At 41.7% G+C, this 22,707-nt stretch overlaps 1 protein-coding gene across 1 annotated transcript in view; it reads right to left on the reverse strand.

Moving 5' to 3' along the window:
* Positions 1–1,829: 1,829 nt before the first annotated feature.
* Slc2a13 (solute carrier family 2 member 13) overlaps positions 1,830–22,707 on the reverse strand; it is a 296,552-nt gene continuing 275,674 nt past the window's right edge. The window contains exons 8-10 of the mRNA XM_036208221.1: positions 9,000–9,121; positions 8,733–8,885; positions 1,830–6,609 (exon numbers count right to left, since the gene is read on the reverse strand). Of these exons, the coding sequence (XP_036064114.1) occupies positions 6,383–6,609; positions 8,733–8,885; positions 9,000–9,121 (502 nt within the window). The 3' untranslated portion in view covers positions 1,830–6,382. The remainder of the gene's footprint in view (positions 6,610–8,732; positions 8,886–8,999; positions 9,122–22,707) is intronic.

Here is a 22,707-nt window from a genome sequence, read left to right on the forward strand (position 1 = left end):
AAAATAATATTCTACTACATATACGTCTTCCTCATTTTGCTTTTCTAGACTTTTCTCACAAATTTTTTTCAAATAATGATACCTGGGGCTGGAAAGATGGCTCACTGGTAAATAACACTTGTTATTCTTACAGAGGACTTCTTTTCATTCTTCTAGAGATCGAAATCCCGTTTCCCTAGCACCGTTTGTTGAATAGGCTGTCTTTTGCCCCAGCATATGTTTTGACAACTTTGCCAAAAACTAGATGTCCATACCTACATAGCTTCTGTCTGAGTCCTATATTATTCTGTTGGTGGACATGTCCAATAATTGACTTAATAGAAAGAATGTGAATCAACTTCCTGGACACTTTATCCCCATCCTACTTCAAACTCACTATTTCTTGTATAGCAGTAATCTATCATAGACTTAGTAGTTACTTAATAATACTTAAAACTTTCTTAAATTAACTGAGAATTTCATAAAATGTGTTTTGATCAGATTCACCCCCAACTCCCCCCCCACCCCTCCTCCCCTCCCTCCTCACCCAATTTTGAGTTCTGAGTCTCCCCATCCTCCATTTTCCCGTCTCCAGTCCAGTGTGTGTTGTGGGAGGAGGGCCTGCCCTGCAGTGTGACAAAAGCCTAAGAGAAGGCAATCTGAAATGGGGTTACAGATCACACGCACCCACACCACCACTGCCCCCCCCCCCCCCCGGCTCAGGGAACTGCTCAGAGTAAGGACAGAATGATGGTAAGAGCCAGAGGGAGAGGATGACTTCAAGAAAAACTGTTTTCTAGACACAACAAGGTACAGAAACGGTGACAGCATGCACAAGCCAGGGGCAAGCTCAAGCCAGACAATCCCAGCATGGAAGGGTGGGGAAGGCGAGTGGAAAATCCCACCCCTGGCTAAGGAGCTACTGGAAAGGGAGAGCCAGCTTTCTCCAGCCCATTATTGTAAAGCCTTGGCTTGTTTGTGCACATAGTTATCTTGTTACCTCAGTGCATGCGTCAGGCTCCTTTCTCTGCATTGCTGCTTTACTTTTTGTATTTCCCAAGTTTAGAACCAGGGGATATCTCCATATCCAGGGTTGCCAAAACCAAGCAGCAGCCTTCACATCCAGGGATAGGAGTCAGTCTTCAGGAACTTTGGTCACAGAGAGACCCAGGTTAGGTGCTAAGCTATAATAAATGGGTCTAGGGGAGAGGGAGTCTCAGGAAAATGACCACACAACCCCAAGTGTGGGTTGTACTTCTGCAGAAAGGTTTGTGGCCACACTTGGTTAAGAAAGCAGGCTTAGTTAAGCAAGACCCAGAGGGAATCCCACTGGGTTTTTATTCCTAACGCACTGTGCTGCATTCTGACTGGTCAGACTGGCAGCCTGGTCCTATGGGATTGGCTAACACAGAGAAGCAGTTTCCAGGAGACATGAAATTTGAAAGTAGATCTTGACTTCAGGAAGTGCTGACTCTGCAGGAACTTGACTGTCTGCCAAATGGCTTCTTTACCATTGTTGTTGTTGTTAAGGGATTCTGCACTTTCCAACCCCCCCCCCCCCTTGATAGAAAAGACAGTATGGGGGCTGAAGAGATGGCTCAGTGATTAAGAACAATGGTTGCTTTTCAGAGCAGTTTCCAGCACTCACAACCATCTGTAAGTTCAGTTCCAGGGGATCTGATGCCCTCTTCTGGCCTCCACAGACACCAGCCATGCACATGCAAGCAAAACAAAAAATTAAAATTAATAAAAACCCAACACGTTTTGTTTACAGTTCCTACAGTGTGTTCAGCATATAACCTAGATACTAAAATCCAAGATGAGACGTGAAGAAGAGATCCAATAGGATGAATTATCTTTTTACTTTTATTTGATTATTTTCTTATACAGCTCTGGCACTGACACTTTCTTTAAAAAAAGATTGTAACTTTATGTAAATATTGAAGTTCAATAAAATAACTTAAAAAACATTTACATGTATATCACTAAATCTCCATAAAATATACCATACTTTTGATACAGCATAGGCTAGCATGATTTGGTAAATGGGACAGTGGCAGTTTTCAAGAGATATTCTGTATGTCACAGGTAGGAAGGAAAAAACTAGATTTGCCAAGATATGTCAAGTATAAACAGTATTTAACATGCACTCAGAAAATTAAAATGTACAGTTCAAAATACATAGGCCTCTAAAAGCATGAAACTCCTGATTTAATAGAGATATATATTTAGAGTTCCTAAATAGAAATTAGAACATTTATTACAAACAGTACTGTAACATCAAGTGAGACACAGTACAGGAGCCACCAGAAAATCTAGACATGTACATAGAACATAAATTTCTACTTTGGCCAGAGCTAACATTATATTGTCTAAATTTTAAGTGAAATGGGATAATGTTGAATTTAGCAAAATCTTAGCACTTTGTAAAGTATAGATTCATACGTTTGAACACTGATTATCTGCAAGTCAATTTCTTATTCTATTTATATGGGTTTGACAAAATCAATCTCATGAACCTAATTGTCTCAAATGTGAATAATTTATTACCTGTAAATGAAGGCATCCAAGATACGGGTGACCAAATTACTCAAGTGCTATAGACTGTACACATATGAAGATTTTAGAGAATTATACTGCTCTGGACTCATAAGCACACTATGATGATGATAAAACACTTCCTGGTATTGCCGAACATGAATACTTGTAAAGCGACTCTCTGGTGATTACTGGCACATAAGTATTTCCTTCCCTAAACAGCATACAAGAAAGCTGAACAGGTGGCTGTTTGGCATTTGCAACTGCTCACAGTGCCCAGAAGGTGGCAGCACTGGCACTTGCCTTGGAGAACTGAATGACCCGAGCTGTGCATGAGGCTAGGAATGGTAGAAATCGACAGGCTGAAGGACGCAAGGAATTAACCCAGAGAACAATTCTGAGTCTTGAATAGGCAGTAGCTACTTGTGGACTATAAATTTCATCTACAGCTTTGCAGCTTAAGGTAGAATGTAGTATAGTTTTCTAGAGAGCATATACCAGGAATCCTCTGCTCCTGGCCTGGTTGTACCCATCTAAAAATACTTTTGTTCCGAGTTAGGGAGATGGTCTGAACTGGATAACTGAGAAGTTATATGCAGCTATTGAAGGAAACCTGTAGGTAGCACTATCTAAAACATCATTTCACCCTGCCCCAAGATTTATGATTATTAACAATACATTTCAATTCTACTTTGCTATTACTAAGTAAATGGGCAAGCTGTCAATGTGTTTTTCCTAGTATTTCCCCCTGTTTAACAGATACGAAAATTACAGCAGAAATCCATAAATTTAGTGATTTTACTTGTCTCTCACCTTACAGTGAATAACAAGCTTTAAGATTGTATCCTAAAGTGTGTTTCACTGATAAATTATTTAAAAGATTCTGCTGTCATTCTCCTGGAAATATCTTTTATTCTATATATAAAATCAAAGCTATGTTTTAGATAATAACTAAGGTGGGTGTAACAATCAGGATTATTACAGATGTTTATATGGAAGAAAATATTAATGCCCAATCTTTTTAGGCCAGCACTCGGCCACTGAACTGTATTCACAGCCCTAACAGCAGTCTTTTTGACATCATGTTCAACAGTTTGTGCTTACATGTAGACAAAGGATGCATTCTTAATTTTCCTATATATTAGTCACCCAGCTAGGTTGCAGGCTCAGTCTTGACTTTCTTCACCCAGTGTTCCCCAAATGAAATACACCTGTACTGAATTTGCAGCATGTTTGGAAAGAAAGCTATCATTGTAGAAGCAAGTATACTGCTTAATCTGTCTATTTTAATGTGGTGGATCAAATCATATCATATAGAAATCGTCTTACAAAATGTATTTTGATGATTTCACATGGGTGGTTTTCAAGTTAACACTAGAAACATAAAGGGTGTTTAATAGAATAAAAATCTGAAAAATTCCAACACTGAACTTTTAATGTGCTATAAATGTTCACCAGATCTAAAAAGCATACCTGGGTTATAGAAGGCTCCTTTTCAAGTATTGAGTTGCTTTTTAAGTTATAAATAAGTCTTATATGTGCCTCTCTGCCTTGTATGTTAAAGGTATGGAATATTGTTACTATATAAATAATAAATAATTTTTAGGAATGAAGGGAACAGGGCAAGAGAAATGTGGACAATTTCCCATTATTATGTTAAGTTATGGACATAAAGCTGAGAACATACTTGTTTTTATGCCAGCAATAACAGGTCACACCAGCTTTCAGGACTGACAAGTCTAGCTGTTTCTTGGTGTCATATGTGGTCCCACATGTCAGCCCAGCTGCAGACACCTGTGTACTTAAGGCTGTGTGGACTATGAAGGGAAGAATTGAGGCAACACGTTAAACAAATCAAAAAAATACACTTAAAAGGAGCACTTTGCTCACTTTTTTCTTCTCATAATGTGCTAACTATACCACATAATAGCTCATTTGATCTTGTAAAATACTACTGAGTTAAGAAACTTCTTCGGAGATAAGAAATATCAAACAATACATCCCATTAAACAATATCTTCTGTTCTAGAGAAAAATCAATACTAATATTCTCTATAAATAAATTTCAAAGCACCTAATCTGAGGAAAAATTTTCCAAAATACTCTATTAATTTTTTAAAAAATAACATTAAACAACCAAACAGAGAGAACTTCTCTTTTGGCTGAAGGATTTGTAGGCCACAAAAGTGACTGTGTGAGTAAGTTCCCTGGTGACTGGAGGACAAACTTCTTTTGCTAGAGTCTCAGCTTGGTAATTATGGTGAGAATAAGCCAGACTTTAAAAGAAGAATCAATGTTTTGGAGACTGGCCAAAATACTTCCATTTCATCACTAGCCTCCATTCACTTGGATATGGAACTTAATTATGTGTTTATATCATTTGATATAAAACATCAAACTGATGTGTTCCTAACTGGTCATTAGATTCATCCATAGCTTTAGAACTAGCAAATGAGTTCTGTAAGCAAGTAATTTTGTTTGTATCACATAGCTCTTAGTAGGGTGGTGAGAATCAGGAATTCAGTGTTGAATGAACATAGAAATCACCAAATACTTTGAGAGATACTGTCGAAAGGTAAGTCAACCTGTTTTACTGACTGTGGCATTAGAACTTATGTCTTTTCCAAAGGAGACATCTCCTTTAGATTTTTAGAGCAGACAGAAAAACCAAACCAAGTATGAGATAAAAAAAAAACAGACAGAGCTCTGAGTCTTGGTTGTGTAGCAAATTAATAGAAATGAGAAAAGAAGACAGAATGAAAACGAGCTTACATTCTCAGGGGAAACCAGAAGTAATTAGTAGCGAGGTATGCTCCTGTTCTCAGGAAGAGCCAAGAAAACATGTGGAGAAAGAAGTCTTAGGATTTAAAATAAATGTCAACAACTGTTTCTGCCACTGACCTCCTTCCTCTTGTGCATCAGAAAGAGAAAACCAGTCTGCCAGCAGCTGTCATTTAACACCAAGGAAGGCACAGAGCAGCAGGAGCCAGGGAGTGACAATATGGATAGTTCTGTGTAGATTAAACTGACCCTGGAATACAGCTGACGACCTGACACTACTTCACACTTACAATTGCATTCCAATTGTGCACACATTTGTGACTAACGAATCAGGATATAGAAAAATCTGTTCTTTCTCACTTTGACAATAAAATATACTTATCAAAACATGCTAGCTTGTCTGTGCAAATATACTCATCACCGATGCAAAAAAGTACGAAAATAACCCTTAAAGGGCCTGCTTTGGATAGTGTTCAAAAGATCTTGTGTATTCAGTCTCTGAAGAAATTGTTGTATCTGTGTTGGAGACAGAAGCCAACATCTGGAATCCAAAGGAGAGAGGGACAACAATGTCCTTATAGGACTTCTGAATTTGTGAATGGAAGTTTAGATGGAATTCACTTTGTACCTACAGATCATAGAAAAACCATTACTTGGTATGAAAATTTAGGGTCAACAGACCATGTTTTGGCATTAAATACCTTTAGGTCATCTTAAATAATCCTTTATAAATATACATATATACTTTGCCTAGATTACCACTGACTGTATTGCTACTAATAATTGTATATGGTCTTAGGAGAAAGGGGTCCTACTGAAGTCACTGGGTACAACAGTAATGTTTAGACTGTCTCAGGAAGGGATTATACACATCTGCTTAAGAAAAATCTGTGGGTTTTGTTTTAGCATTTCTGTTTATGAAAATAAACATCACCATGGTTGTCTTTTTCTCCTCATCAAGTCTTCTAGAATTTGGAGTCATTTGGAAGGACTATGGGGAGACGCAGCTTGCGAGCAGGGCAGTGACCAACCGCTGGACTTCTCCCCACATTCAATTCAGTAACTAAAATGTCATCAGCTGAAAATTACTCCACGTCAGAAGCATCGTTGTCAGAGAGATGGTAGTTACTTCCCTTGACCCGGATGTATTCAATGTATCTCCCCTCATCGGAGTCAGAAGCGCCACACGTGCATAGCCTGTTGTCAAAGAGTGATTCAATTTCCTCTAATTTTTTCCCTTTCGTTTCAGGAAGACAGCCGTACACAAAAAGCAGTCCCACAGCCGCAAAGCCAGCATAGAGGAAGAAGGCTCCTGCAGTGGGAAGAGAACACCATGAGCAGCTCTGTGTGGACTCACATTGGGAGTCCTGATCTGATTCAAACCGAACTATAGTGTGAAACGCAACCAAATGATGTTTGCCAGCCTGCCTTACTAGTTGTTCTAGTCCTGTGCATATAATGCAATGAATCTTTCAAAACTCAAACCATGTCATAGCCATCTGCAGAAGAACAGGCCAGGCTCAGATGCGAGCTCTTTTCAGTCCCCCTCAGATCCCACCCAGGCTGAGGGGGATTGCTCTCTCCCAACTGTTTTCTCAACACTCTCTTTAGTATTATTATAACCAAGGGGTCCTATTACTACATGCATGTCTGTCTTGTCTACTCAGGCATGGAGGGTCAGGAGAAGTCTAGATCTCCAGAACCAGGTATGGTGCTGCTGCGGCTGCTGCGGCTGAGTTAACGACTTGATGGAGCTCATGGCATCTCCCTGCAAACTCCTGCCAAAAGCTGACACAGATCCTAACTAAACCACATTCTGTTGCCTGTGCCTTTTCTGACAGTACATAAATGCATACTATGTAAAAGCACTGACAAGAATATTCTGGTCCCCTCTGATACCTCCTACTTCACCTCATCCCAAAAGAGTATTTTGCAAGCCAGAGTTTTACTGCATGAGTTTTTATTAGGCAAGCCTCTACTTCAAAAAAAAAAAAAAAATGCTTCTTGGGATGTTAGTGTATATATATAGACTAAAAAGTATTTAAGCATTCTCAAGGAACAGCAATGGCAACTAACATCTATCATCATGTCATGAAAACAAGCTCATGGATTTATGGAAACATTCTTAGTTGCTAAAAGAGATAAAGCTTAATGTTCTAAACACACTATCAACTTGTCTCCTGCATTTCCTTCCCAAGAAAACATATGTTTCTAGATGAGCATTTCTTAACCTGTTGGGTCATGAACATCGGAAAACACAGTTCCGATGGTCTTGGGAACTGGTACTGCTCAGTAGTAAAATTACACTTACAATGTAGCAACAAAAATACATTTATGGTTGGGGGATCCTGAGACCATTGGAAAGGTGTGCTTTCTGATGGTTGTGATCCACAGGCTGAGAACTGCTGTTCTAGATGTTCCAAGTGGTTAATGAGAGAAGATAATGAACCATTGGCTACACAGTATTAACTACTGCAATATCATGTCAGTGTGTCCAAACACAGAGCAAACAGATTTCTACACTTCCCCACAGCTGTAGTTCTTATACAGGCGAACACGATACTTGCTTTCCCATCCTTGCAAGAGTCAGGAGCACAGAGATAGATGAAGCACAGGCCTGGCCAGCTTGGTATTTCTAGTATGGCATAGGTGGGGACAGACAGCAAACCTGTCCAGAGCATGGAATCAGGTCAGGTGGGGAGGCTTCAGAGAGGAACAGACATAGTATACATTTCACTTAGACCACGTGGTCTTATGGAGATGTGAGAACAATGACTTTACATTTCATCTTTAGATGATAACAAATATCACAACTTATACAATCATGTAGACAAGGCAACCTTGTGTGTGTGTTGGGGGGGCAAAAATGCAGAAAAATCTTTTCTCTTTAGTAAGCATAGGTTTGAAGGAGCTTCACAAAGGAGCTCTGTAATTGTGTATATTTTCCTTAAGCCACAGTCTTCACACATTTTCATTTGGAGGTTTTTGTCAAGGCCCTGTTTCTGGAAGTGGTAAGTGCTGGGCTCCAAGGTGTCTTGGCTGGAACAAATGATTCAGTGGTTTGGTGTCCCAAATGGGTGAGCTACTTTCAGGCCTACACTAATGGTGCTTAGGTGTGGGGCTCCATCTTTCCCACAGGACATCTCACCACCAGACCCATCTTCACAGGCTCAGCATTTACTCCATGCTTCCTTGTTAACCTGAAGCTGTGCTGTAAGGATCTCCATCCTGGTAGGAATCAGGGGTGTTTAGGGTTTGAACTGTTGGAGATACAAGAAACTTAGGCCAAGATAACTCTTCTCTTAGACACATTTCCCAGAACCCCTGGAGATGGTGAAAGCTATACAGAGCTATTCATGAAGAGCCAAGATATAAGGACACAGCCTCTCTCACAAAAGTAACTGAAAGGACACTGAAAAAAAAACATGCTCTTACCGTAGTATGTAAGATACTCTGCTGTGTGTAAAAAGGTCAAAGAAATCAGGACATTGAAAATCCAGTTTATTCCAGCTGAGCATGCATTTCCTGTACTTCTTGCCCAGAGAGGATAGATTTCAGAGTTCACCGTCCAGGGCATTGGTCCCATTCCTGAGAAGTAAATAATTAAAACTACAGTCAAGCTCCCCTGTGGAATGAATTACAGTAGCCTGCCTCTTCTAAGAGGGGGCAATGCAGTACAAAAGTAGCAAAGCATCTACTCACCAGGCGCAAAGAAAACGAGATATAAAACCAGGCCCAGGAGTGTCGTCCAGGAGTACGGGGTGGGGCAGAAACTGTAGGCCCAGTGGATGTCTTCTGTTTTGAACTTGGTTTCATTTTCACACCTGAAAAACATGTATTTATGTAGTGTTTTAGGGTGTAGCTGTAGAAATTCACGTGATTGTGTTGGATGTATTTTGAAATTCCTCAATCTCCTAAGGGGGAGGGGTGGGTAAAAGGTAAAAACATTTTTTCTTAGAAATTTGAGACCTCGTGTCATGAACATATGCAAATAAAGACATTAAACTGAGAACAAAGTGTATAGTGTAGATATTAATGCACAATTTCAGAGTGGCCGAGCAATTCCTTTTTGAGCCAGATGGCATCAAGAAGACCTGATTTCTAACTTGAAGCTGCACTAGGCAGAGCAAGCCAACGGGTACTGCATCCGTCAGTACACTGTGGTGGGAAGGGTCTCTATGCAGTTAGGAGCAGCTAAGAGGGCAGGCACCTTCAGGACCATGCTCCTGTGACACCCACCTTCAGAGCATCCTTTATTTTTCAGCTAAAACTTAATGGTGCAAAGTGACATGCCCAGAGGCATTTCTGTCCATCAGTTTAATCTTTCACGTACTCCATGACTTTGAGGTAAGCACACCTCCTCTAAATGTGTCTAATATATTTTCATTTAAAATTATGCCCTTACACTAAGCATGCACTGTACTATCTAACTGAGGGTGACTATGCATAGGCTCCCTCAACCTGTGCATTCTGAGCTTAAGGAGAGCATCACTTTGGCTTTGGAAATCATTCCTCTGCTCCAATACCATTTGGTGATCCGCCCTGTTTCATGTCTACACTCAGCTTACTTGGCTTCACCCTCACCAAGATGACAAGCCCACTGTGTTCAGTTATGCAGTCAGGTCACGACCCTGCTTTCAGAAGCAAGGTTCCATCATCTGTAAAATGTGGGTGAAACCACAGAGAAGATTTTCAAGCTCATCAAGAAGAAGGATGATCACAACTGATTGCAAATGGCCACCTGCCCTCCTGTCCTATGTCCTTGCTTCTCATCATCTACTGCTGGTGAGCTTGTCTCCTTCTGTGTTCTACAATGAAACAACGTGTCTTTGACTCAGGCTGTCAAACTGAGCTTAATTCTTTTTATATTCTTAATTGTCCCTATAGATACAACCAATCTAGAAAACATCCAGATCTCACTACCTAGGAGATGGCAAAGCTGTGAGACCATGCTGCTGGGCCCCAACAAGTCCATGCTACCTCCTTCAGTTCCTAAGCATTCTCACTGGATGCCCCATTTTCTTCTCTGCTGAATTATCTACTTATTTCAGAGGTGTTCAATAAACTTTTGTCAACTGAATACTCAACTAACTCTACTACTCTCTTCTAGTCCTGAAAATAACCCCTCTAGGTCTCCTTATTTCTTTCACTTTCCATGAACGTTCTCTTTAATTGGAGGCAAGCGACCGTGGTCACATGAGGTCCCTCTCACCCTTGCTAGGGACTTCAGGGGTTCTGTCCTCCCCTATGCTCCATATGTTTCCTCAGGATTGTATTCTATCAGTCATCTCTTCCGACTGGAACCTTCCCTGCTGACTTTCACTCACAAGATCTCTGCCTTCAAATGGCCACACCCTCTCATGTCAGTGCTGCCAGACTCCAAAATCAGAAGTGCTCAGACCCTGGAGCACTACATCCTCCACTCGGATGCCAGCTGATGTTTGTGGCCTCTGTTTTCTTCATAAAGCTTCTCTCAAACCTGTAGTGGTCTGTGGTGGCATTTATCTTAGCCACTAAACTTCATGTTCTCTCTCCAACAAACAAACAAACAAAAATATAAAAACAAAGCACAACCATGGGCCCCTATCTCTAACCAATAAGCTATCTCCAATTGGCATCCACTTATAAAGGGAACATAAGTTTTCTCCAGTGGAGTCTCATTGGGTATATGGACCACACTTATGGGCAAGCCCAATGACCAGCAGTAGACGGCCAACACAAAATGAACTCAGTGGTATTTTTGTAAACTTTTTGTCTCATATTGCTTTGTTTTTACATTTTTTTAACCTTCTTGTTCTTTTGCTTGTATATTATGGTTTCTGATTTTGTGTTCTTATGGGTGTTTTCTTTTGTGTCTATGTGCACTTATTGTGTGTGTGTGTGTGTGTGTGTGTTCATTCTCACTTTTTGAAATTTGTCTGTTTGTGTATTTTCTGAAAAGGGAGAGAGAAAGGAAGGGAATGGTGTTGAGTGGGTGAGGAGGTGGGAAGGATCTGGGAGGAGTTCAGGAAGGGGACACCATGATCAGAATATATTATATGGAATTTTTTCAATAAAAAAGAAACAAAAAACAAGAAACACAAAGAAACCCCAACACACACACACACACACACACACACACACACGAAAATCAGAATAGATAAGCAATGACTAATGTCTTAGTTACTGTTTTACTGTTGTGAAGAGATACCATAACCAAAGCAACTCTTATAAAGTGAAGCATTTTATTGGGGTCTTGCTTACAATCTTAAGAGGGTTAGTCCATGATCATCACGGTGGGAAGCAGACAGGAGTGGTGCTGGAGCAGTAGCCAAGAGCTTTACATACCGATCCACAGACAGCAGGCAGAGAGAAACATAAACACTGGGCCTGACATGGGCTTTGAAACCTCAAAGCCCACCCCCAGTGGCACACCTCCTCCTAGTCCAAAGAGGCTATACCTAACCCTCCCAATAGTTCTACTAACTAGGGACCAGATATTCAAGCACTCTCTGGTTCCCATAGGCTTGTAGTCATACCACAAGGCAAACACTGCATTCAGTCCCATGTCAAAAAACCCTCCATAGTCCTTTAATCTTAACACTGTTTAAAATTCCAAAGTCTCTTCTGAGACTTGTAGCAATCTCCTCACTGTAACCCTCTGTAAAATCAGAGTCAAAAAAGCAGATCACATACTTTTAATCTACAATGTCACAGAATATACACCAATATTCCAAAAGGGTGGAAAGAGAGCACAGTGAGGAAATGCTGGTCTAAAGGGAGCATAGTGAGGAAATACTGGTCCAAGGCAGACACCCCAAAGGGCAAACTCCACAATCTGCATCTCCAATGTCCTATATCAAAGAGCTATTCAGATCTCCAGTTCTGTCCAGCTTTGTTGACTGAAACATAATTTTCTCTCTCTTGGGCTGGTTTCACACCCTCTCTGGCAGGTGACCCAAGGCTCTGGCATCTCCAATGTCTTGGACTCTCCAACACAATCCAGTGTTTACTTTCAGTTTCATACAATGGATTCTCTAGGCCCTACGTGCTGGGATAGCTTCTGCTTTGTGCCTGGCCTCAGCAGCTTTCCATAACCAGAAGGAAGAAATTAACAGCCCATTTCTTGTATCCTTCTGGATTCTAAATCCAGAACCATAGAACCAGAGCTGCCAAATACTGCTGCTTGCTGGGGCTAGACATTGGCAGTCTCCTAGAATTACATTTCCATAAGCTTTCTGTTCTTGTTTAGGCCTCAGGCCTTTCCTTTCACAGGTTTCAGGATTAGCTCCTGGGGCCTTGCCCTGTATCACTTCTTTCATTCCATCTAGCATCAGGCTTTTCTTTAAGCTTCTCAGCTCCTTGAGCACAAGACTTGACTTCAGTGCGACATTTTCTGGTGTTCATTTCCTCCTCACACTGTACATTTTGTATTTCTTTTTGCCCTGCTTGCTCCTTTTCATTATTGATCTGCATAAGAGTGATCACTAATCACCATGCGGCACAGTCAATACTAGGCTGTCCTGAAATCTCCTCGGTCAATGGCATTTATTCAAAACTCTTCAATTTAGCCTCAGGCAGATTTTTCAGGCAAAGACAAAAAGCAGCCACATTCTTTGCCAAAACCTCACAAGAATGGTCTACAGGCTACCTGCTAATATTTTCCCCCTCTGAAACATCTTGAGCAGGGTCTGCATATTTCAAACCACCCTTAGCATTATTGTGTTCCAGGCTCCTGCTAGAGTGGCCCATCAAGCCAGGCTTAAAGCTTTTAACTGCTTTTCTAGCTCAAAGTCCCAAAGTCTTCCATATTTTTCCATACAATAACATGGTCAGTTCTGTCACAGCAATACCCCCGTCCCTTGTATCAACTTCTGTCTTAGTTACTGTTCTATTTCTGTGAAGAGACACCATGAACAAGGGAATGCTTATGAATGAAAGGATCACCATGGCAGGACACAGACAGGAACGGCACTGGAGCAGTAACTGAGAGCTTTATATTCTTATTTGCAGCCAGCAGGCAAAGAGAGAAAGAGTGTGGCTGAACATGGCATGGACTTTTGAAACCTCAAAGTCCATTCCATGACATACTTCCTCCAACAAGGCCACACCTTCTAATCCCCCACAAACAGTTCCACTAACTGGGTACCAAGCATTCAAACATATGAGCCAATGATGGGAGCTATTCTTATTCAAACCACCAGAACCAATAAGACAAAAACAAATTGCCAAAACAAAGCAAAATGAAACTAAAGTCTGCAAAAATACCACTGAGTTTATTTTTTGTTGTCCAATTAATCCCAGGCATGGTGCCTACCCTGAAGTATGGTTGCTTTACCTAGAGAAACTCTATTGGAGAAAAGTGACTTTCCCTTTGTCAAAAGGTATCAATTACAAACACCTTCCTGGTTAGGGTGGTAGCCCATGTCCAGTTCCCCCACTCAGCGCTGGGCTGTGTCAGGCCTGATCTGTACATGGCTTGTTTATGTTGCCAATCTCTGTGAGTTCATGTGTGCACCAGTCCTATAGTATCTGGAAGACAGTTTCCTTGGAGTCATCCATTACTCCTGGCTCCTAAAATCTTCCTGCCTCCTCCTCCACATAACTTTCTGAGCTGTGAAGGGAAGGATTCTGTTTTTAAAAAATCCCATTTAGAACTTGGTGCTCCAAAGTCTCTCACTCTCTGATAATTGTCCAGTTTTGAGTTTCTGTGTTAACTCTCATCTACCATAAGCAGCAGCTTCCCTGATGTAGGTTGAATAAGGCAGTCATCTGTGGGTATAGCTGTATGTCAATGGGAGTCAGTCATTTTTGTGATATGTTCCTTTAGCAGAATAGTAGGTTTTGCCCTAGCCTAGCGACCTACATGTTCTTAGGTTCTTGGAAACTTTAGCAGTGTCAGTATGGGTTCTGTCTCATGGAGCGAGCCTTAAGTACAATCAAAAAGTGGTTGATTCTCCTGTAATATCATGCCATTATTGTACCGGTGTGTCTAATGTGCATGTTGCTGTTACAGGTCACAGGGTTTATAGTTGGGTGATACCAGTGATTACCTTTCTCTTCCAGTCATGTGCTGAGTACCTTCCAGAAGCATGAATGCTAGTCAGTAGAGGGGAAACTTCTAGCTGGCACTACTTTTTCAAAAGGCCTTTCGTGTTAATTTTCCCTCTTTACCCTTTCTCCACCACCCCCTCATTATTTAATCCTCCTAGTTCCTTTGTCTCTCCGCAGCAATCTAGTCTAGTTGTCTTTTCTTGGAAGAGCTTCTGCATACCCAGTTACCTAACCTGAATGCCTATTCTGATTAGGGCATGCATATCAAAGGTGAAGAAGCTGGTATCTACATAAAAGAGAAAACATAAAATATTTAGGGTTTAAGGTCTGGGTTACCTCACTCAGAATGATTTGTTTTCTAATTCCATCTATTTACCTGTGAATTTCATTTTCGAACAGTAGGACAATATTCTATTGTGTAAATTTACCACAGTTTCATTCATCAGTTAATGAACATCTAGGCAATTTTGAATTTCTGGATATTACAAATAGAGCAGTAATGAACATGGATGAGCAAGTGTCTCTGTGGTAGGATGTAGAGTTCTTTGGGTACATGCCCAAGAGTGGTATAGCTGGACTTGAGGTAGACTGATTCACAGCTTCCTGAGGAACCACTACACTGATTTCCACAATGGCTGTACAAGTTTGACCATTAATAGAGTTATCAATGATGAGTACTTATTGATTCCTATTAATTTGTTCTTTTATTATTATTATTATTATTATGATGATGATGATGATGATGATGTGTTTTAATTTTATACATCAGCCATGGGTTCCCCTGTCCTCCTCCCTCCCGCTCCCACCCTCACCTTCCCTCCAGCCCCTCCCCTCCATTCCCATGTCCTCCAGGACCAAGACACTCCTGGGGACTTATTTAAACCTGGTGGATTCAGTACAGGCAGGTCCAGTCCCCTCCTTCCAGGCTGAGCAAAGTGTCCCTGTGCAAGCCCAAGGTTCCAAACAGCCAGCTCATGCACCAAGGACAGGTCCTGGTCCCACAGCCTGGGTGCCTCCCAAACAGATCAAGCTATTCAATTGTCTCACTTATCCAGAGGGCCTGATCCAGCTGGGGGCTCCACAGCCATTGGTTCATAATTCATGTGCTTCCATTCGATTGGCTATTTGTCCCTGTGCTTTTTGCAATCTTGGATTCAACAATTCACGCTCTTGCAGTCCCTCCTCCTCCTCGACAGTTGGACACCTGGAGCTCCACCGGGGGCCTGTCCGAGGATCTCTGCATCCACTTCCATCAGTTATTTGATAAGAGTTCCAAGATGAATGTTAGGGTGTTTGGTCATTTGATCACCAGACTAGGTCAGATCAGGCCCTCCCTCGACCACTGCCAGCAGTCTACAGAGGATATATCATTGTGGATTTCTGGGGACCTCTTGAGCACTCTGCCTATTCCTGTTCTCATGTGGTCTTCATTTATCATTGTCTGTTATTCCTTGTTCTCCCTTTCTGTTCTTGATCCAGCTGGAATCTCCTGCTCCCCTAAGCTTTCTTCCCCTCAAATCTTGCCCTTCATTACTCCCACTGTCATCCAGGTTGTTCATGTAGATCTCTTCCATTTCTCTGTCATTGGGTGATCCTTGGATCTTTCCTAGGGTCCCGTTTTCTAGGTAGCCTCCCTGGAGTTGTGTAGCAGTCTAGTCATCTTTGTTTTACATCTAGTATCCTCCTATGAGTGAGTATATACCATATTTGTCCTTTTGAGTATGGGTTACCTCACTCAGGATGATTTTTTTCTAGATCTATCCATTTGCCTGCAAACCTCATGATGTCATTGTTTTCCTCCATTGTGTATATGTACCATATTTTCTTTATCCATTCTTCAGTTGAAGAGCATCCAGGTTGTTTCCAGGTTCTGGCTATTACAAACAATGCTGATATGAACATAGCTGAGAAAATGCCCTTGTGGTATGATGTAGTGGAGAGCTTGACTTCTTCCTTTCCAATTTGTATCCCCTTAATCTCTTTGTGTTGTCTTATAGCTCTGGCTAGAACTTCAAGTACTATATTGAATAAGTATGGGGAGAGGGGACAGCCTTGCCTTGTTCCTGATTTTAGTGGTATTGCTTTGAGTTTCTCTCCATTTAATTTGATGTTGGCTGTTGGCTTGCTGTAGATTGCCTTTATTATATTTAGGTATGTTCCCTGTATTCCTGCTTGCTCCAAGACCTTTATCATGAAGGGGTGTTGGATTTTGTCAAATGCCTTTTCTGCATCTAGTGAGATGATCATGTGGTTTTTTTCTTTGAGTTTGGGCCCGCAGATTGGCAAGAAACTGGGGCCAAGTTGGTCAGGTCCTCCTGGGATGGCCTGTGTCCAGCGGTGGGACCCAGGCACAGTTGCCTCTCTGACTATAACCCCAGGCACTCACCTTTGGTCCAGATGGGAGTTCCGGGGCGGACGGGAGCTGGGGTTGGTCTCTGAGTCTCCTAATTTGTTCTTACAGTGTGGGTTCCCCCCATATTTTGATGTACTGTTATGAGTTTATTTCTTATGTCTTCTTGGGTGTATTTAACCTCTTTAGATTGAAATTTTGCTTCTAGTGCCATCTGTAAAACTGGATTGATAGACGGTAATTGTTTACATTTGCTTTTATCATGAAATATTTTTCTTTCTCATTCAATTGTGACTCACAGTTTTGTTGGGGATAGTTGTTTGAGCTGACATCTATCTGTCTAGGCCATTCTGGCTTTTAGAGTCTCCATCCAGAAGTCTGGTGTTATTCTAATAGGCCTGTATTTATATGTGACTTGGAATTTTTTCTTTATAGCCTTTAACATCTTTTCTTTGTTCTGCACATTTAGTGTTTTGATTATTATGTGTCATTGGGAATTTCTTTTCTGGTTTTATTCTGTTTGCTTCTTGTACTTTAATAGGCACCTCCTTCTTTAGATTAGGGAAATTTTCTTTTATGATTTTGTTAAAAGATATCTTCTGTGCCTTTGACCTGGGCTTCTTCTCTCTCCTCTATTATTTGTAGGTTTGGTCTTTCCATAGTGTCCCAGATTTCATGGCTATTTTATGCCTGGATTTTTTTTTTTTTTTGACTGAGGTATTTCTTCTACGTTGTCTTCAAGAATTAAATTCTTTCTTGCAATTCTTACATTCTGTTTGTAAGGATTACCTCTGAGGTTTTTGTTTGATATCCCAACTTCTTCATTTTCAGTTTTTAGTTTGTTTTCTTGATGATTCTATTTCCATGTTCATGTTTTAAAATTCTACTGTTTGTGGTTTCACAGACTTCATTAAGGGATTTGTTCATGTTCCTCTTTAGGGTCCTTACATAATAATGGATGCTATTTTGAAATCCTTGTCTTGTGATTTAGCTACATTACATTTCTCAGGGCCTATTACAATAGAGTTATTGGCTTCTGGAGCAGGCAAATTGTCTAGGCTGCTCATGTTTGTGTTTTTGAGCTGGGATCTAGGCATCTGGTTTTACAATATTTGAGGTGTCTCTTGGTGTAGACATCTGGTCTTGTCTCTGTTGGCTGAGTGCTCCATTCTGTGGGTGCTGTTGTCCTCCCTGGATCCTAAGCAGGTGTGCTTGCTATGTGGTCTCTTGGTAGTGAGTCCCTCTGCGTGTGACACAAACAGATGGATTTGGGCGAGAACAAAGGCTGAGAGGGACCATGGAGAAGAGCAAGGAGATCCTGGATCCTCAGCAACAGCCCGAGCTCCTAGGAAAGTGAGGTGGGGTGGGAGGAGGGGACCCTGCAGGTAGGCTGCTACAGCACTAACAGTAAGTCTGGAGAGATGGGAAGGAGGACAGGAAGGCTAGTGAAAATTGTCCACCTGTCCCTGAAGCCCAGTGTGCCACTGAGGATCCCTGATGGAAAGTGGATTTTTATCTATCTATCTATCTATCTATCTATCTATCTATCTATCTATCTATCATGTGGGTAGGTGGCTCACACAAAGGAATATAGACGGGCTAGAAGGGGAGGCTGAGAAGACTGGTGGACAAGAGCTAAGCGGGGTCAGCACCAGAAGGCAGAGTTACCAGAGAACGAAGGTGGGGTAAGAAGTGGAGCTCCTCCTGCAGTGAAGGAAGGGTAAGTCTCGAGACCCAGGAATGAAAAGCACAAATGGATAAAGATTGGTGTCTGTCTGTCTGTCTGTCTGTCTGTCTCTCTCTCTCTCTCTCTCACACACACACACACACACACACACACACACACACACACACACGGAGGCCATTGGTAATTGTTTCCCAAACGAATAGTGGTTCTTCTTGTCTTGTAAAAGAATCTTAACCTCTGGTCATCACTACTCTCTGTGGGCTGAGTGGTCACTAAGCAACGAATGAGAAATGTGTCTTTGCACGCTTGTGAGCATCCGTTGACATCTCCTGATCAAAAATAAAAAAAAAAAAATCCCCAAATCAATATTCTCTGCCTTAACTTCCCACCTGAGACAAAGCTTTTGAGTTATCCAACCTGTAAAAAAATAATAAAGAAGGAAATGAAGCTAAGAGAGAGAAGGAAAAATAAAAACAACCAAAAACCAAACAAGGCTTCAAGTAGACAAGCTCCCAGGGGAGGGGTGCTCACAAATAATGGACATTTTTCTGAAAACCTCTATTTGCTGTTTTTCCTCAGCACAGCGCTTTCCTGAAGGTTTGTGTATGTGAAAGGGAACTGAGTGCTTGCCAGCACAGCATTTCCCACCAGGCTGCACAGGGCAGAGAGACCCTGTCATCCCTTATTAGTCTTGAGTGGATGTCAGGAAAGCGCCGAGGCACTGACCTGGTAGACACACTCAGCAGTGTGCAGACAAGCCAATGACTAAGGCTGTGAGGTCACTCTTGACCTTCACAGCACAGACACTAGACATTTCAACTGCAGAACCAAGATGTGTGTCCCAAACACCACAGGGCAGTGTGCCCCTGCTCTGCAGGCCAGGCCTAGCCACTGCTAGCACCACTGTCTGCCCCTGAAAATAACAGGTAGGTAGACACGGGCAGAATAGAAGCCATGCTGTGCCAGGAGCTTATGCCCATTACATCCTGGAGCAAAATCATAAACCATAAGGTCATAGAGAGAATGTGGAGGACAAAGAGCAGAGGCCTCTCTTGAAGGGGTGTGGTGATTTTTTATTTGTGCTGAAACGTGGTGATATTTTATTTGTATGCTAATAAATAAAGTTTGCCTGGAGATCAGAGGTCATAGCGAGCCATAAACAGAAGTCAGGCAGTGGTGGCACATGCCCTTAATCCGATCACAAGGCAGGCAGAGTCTCTGCGTGTTCAAGGACACAGCCAAGGGTGGTGACATATGCCTTTAATCCCAGTACCAACCATAGAGATCTGGAGGCCTGTACAGACAGGCAGTGATAAGGAAGTGGAGTGGCTGGGCTAAGAGCCAATGAGAAGGCAGAACAGCAAGGCCATAAAGGTGCAGGTTAGACTAGAAGAAGCTGGTTCTCTCTGTGGAAGCTAAGGTAATATAGTAAGGTTAGCTGATGGCTATCACTATTTCCCTGATCTCTACAGCTTTCACCCCTATGTTTGTCTCTGTGTTCCTTATTTAATAAGACTGTTTAGAAGCCAGGTAGTGGTGGCACATACCTTTAATCCCAGCACTCAGGAGGCAGAGCCAGGCGGATCTCTGTGAGTTTGAGACCAGCTTGGTCTACAGAGTGAGTTCCAGGAAAGGTGCAAAGCTATACAGAGAAACCCTGTCTTGAAAAACAAAAACTGTTTAGAAATTTGTCTACAAAGGAGATGCAAAGGTGATGATGAGCCCCGGACAATAACACTCACATAGGAAAATGTCACAATGAAGCCCACTACTTTGTAAGAAAACTAAAAATAACGATTAAGAACAAAATGACACTTCATTCTGGCTATGTGAGAATGAGTATTCACCAGCAGAATGAGCAGGCTGAAGTCTGACGCAGCCCAACTAAATCAGTGGCGGTTCTGTACAGCATTCAGGGCCCACATGCCTTCAACACCACATGCACGGATTACTAACTCCCTCTGAAGGTGGAACAATCGTCCCCCCAATCTGCTGGACAGTTTTAAACCAAAGAAGCGACCAGAGGCGCTAAGCTGTATACAACTGCTCTGGCTAGAGTTACTCCCCCGCCCCACCCCCAAAACAAACAAACAAACAAACAAACAAACAAACAAACCACACTCCTGTTCCCTACACAGGACACACTTCCTCTGCCGTTCTTCTATTCACCACAGCAAATTCATTTAATTTGATCATGTGGTTTTTTTTTTTTTTTTTTCTGCTGCCTTTGGTACATCTATTCACGAAGTAGAACTTCACATTTTTATTTATTGGAAACCACAGAACTTGGCTCTCTTCCCCAAGGAGGGGAAGTTCCTGGATCCAACTTTGTCACAGGAAGGGAAAGTGCTCACTCAGGGCAGAAGTGGTTTTCTAATTTTATTGAGGGTGCAGAGGACCTCACCTAGGTGTGGGATGCAAGCTGTTTACTGGTGAGCAGCAACTCACTTGTCACTGACATGTGGAAACATTTCCTGTTCTGCTGGGTTGCCTGCACATACTTTCTTTGCTAACTGACTACTGTAGAGCACAAATAAAGCATGCTTTGTCTGTTCCTGCCTCAGGACTGCCCAGGGACAAGATCGCCAAGCTTACAAAGGTTAGCTCGAGGTTAGCTCTGAGAGTTCTTTTACCTGGGGGGGGGAGGGGATACATGATGAAATGACACATAATTTGGAAGTGGTGATGGAGTGGTGCCTAGGGAAGCACAGAGTGTCTCCCAGGAAAAGACATCATTCATTCTCACCTGAGAAAAAAAATAAACAAAATGCCATGCAATCAAAGGACAGTGACAATGCCCATTTCTTTGAGATTCTATTCTAACAGTGTATATGTATGCATATGGGGCATCAGGGGTTATGCATACAAGAGTTCAGGTGCCTATAGAGTCCAGAAGATGGCGTTGTGGACCTTGGATCTGGAATGACAGGTATACATGAGTTTCCCAATGTAGATGACGGGAACCTAACTTGGGTCTTCTTCAAGAGAAGTAAGTGCTCCTGTGGTGATTTGAATGAGAATAGCCCCCATAAGACTCATATGTTTGAATACTTACTTGGTCCTTAGTTGGTGGATCAGTTTGGGAAGGATTAGGAGGTGTGGCCTTGTGGGAGGAGGTGTGTCACTATGGGCAGGCTTTGCAGTTTGAAAGGGCCACACCATTTCCCAATGTCTCTCTCTGTCTTGTGTGTGTGGATCAAATGTAAACTCTCAGCTACACTTCCAGCACCATGCCTGTTTTCCTGCTGCCAGGCTTCCCACCATTATGGTCTGGGACTCACCCTCTGGAATGGTAAGCCTCAATAGCAATAAACTTTTGTTTTTGTAAGTTGCTTTGGTCATGCCGCTTTGTCACAGCGGTAGAAAATTCAGCAAGACAGCTCTTAACCACAGAAGCATCTCCTCAGCCTCCCACAGGTTTCAGAAGCAATCCTAACTTTTGAGTATGCCATCAAAGGAACTAGGAAAAGTTAGTGTTCCAAAAGTGACTGATTGCTTCACACTAATTCTAGTTACTATTTAGTAACCTAATATGAAAACAAAGCCAAAAGAAAGAACCCCAAACCAAAAACACCCAGAAAACAGAATCCCTTATGTTAACAGCAGCCATACAGTCTTTAAACTCTAATTACAGAGCTACAAGATGACCACAGTATGAGCCTCTCAGTCATGACACGCAGACCATGTTAAAGAAAGCAGAAGGGACTTCTTGTTGCTTCATCTTCTCCCATTATACTTGGTTTTTTTTTTTTTTTTTGCATAGGACTGTTACATAAAGGCAAGTTGGAGAAAAAAAAAATGACAGTCTTTCTTTAACTACTTTCCTTTCTAGTCAGAGGAAGACCTTTAGAATCCTGAGCAATTAAATCAATGGGTAAAGATTGATTCAAAGCTGTAGAGACTTGGAACTAAAAGCTTTTTTCTTTTCCTTCACTTAATTTAGCTTTATATATAAATCACAGCATCAGTGATTTATATCAGCAGTTGATATACTCTAAATATGAAAAACAAATGCCCAGAATATAGGTGGGCAAATGGGAACAGTATCTAATGCCAAGGAGGATACAGTGGTAATTGGTACAGAAAGTCTGGTTTCATTTACTAAGGCAGAGAGTGAGGTTAAATTATTATATAACGGAAACGAGTTGCAGAGAGAGAGGAAACTTCACTCATCAAACCATAGGCTGCCATGAAACAAACAGAATGTGCAAGCCTATGTTGCACAAACGAGCTAAGCAGGTTTTAATCTTCTGGAGGAAGCATCATTAAGTCTCTGACCTTTAAAACTTCAGTTCTGGTCTACTTCCTTTCTTAGAAGTGTTCTCTTTCTTAAAAAGTTG

Source organism: Onychomys torridus, chromosome 16 (assembly GCF_903995425.1).
Source record: "Onychomys torridus chromosome 16, mOncTor1.1, whole genome shotgun sequence".
Lineage (NCBI taxonomy): Eukaryota > Metazoa > Chordata > Mammalia > Rodentia > Cricetidae > Onychomys > Onychomys torridus.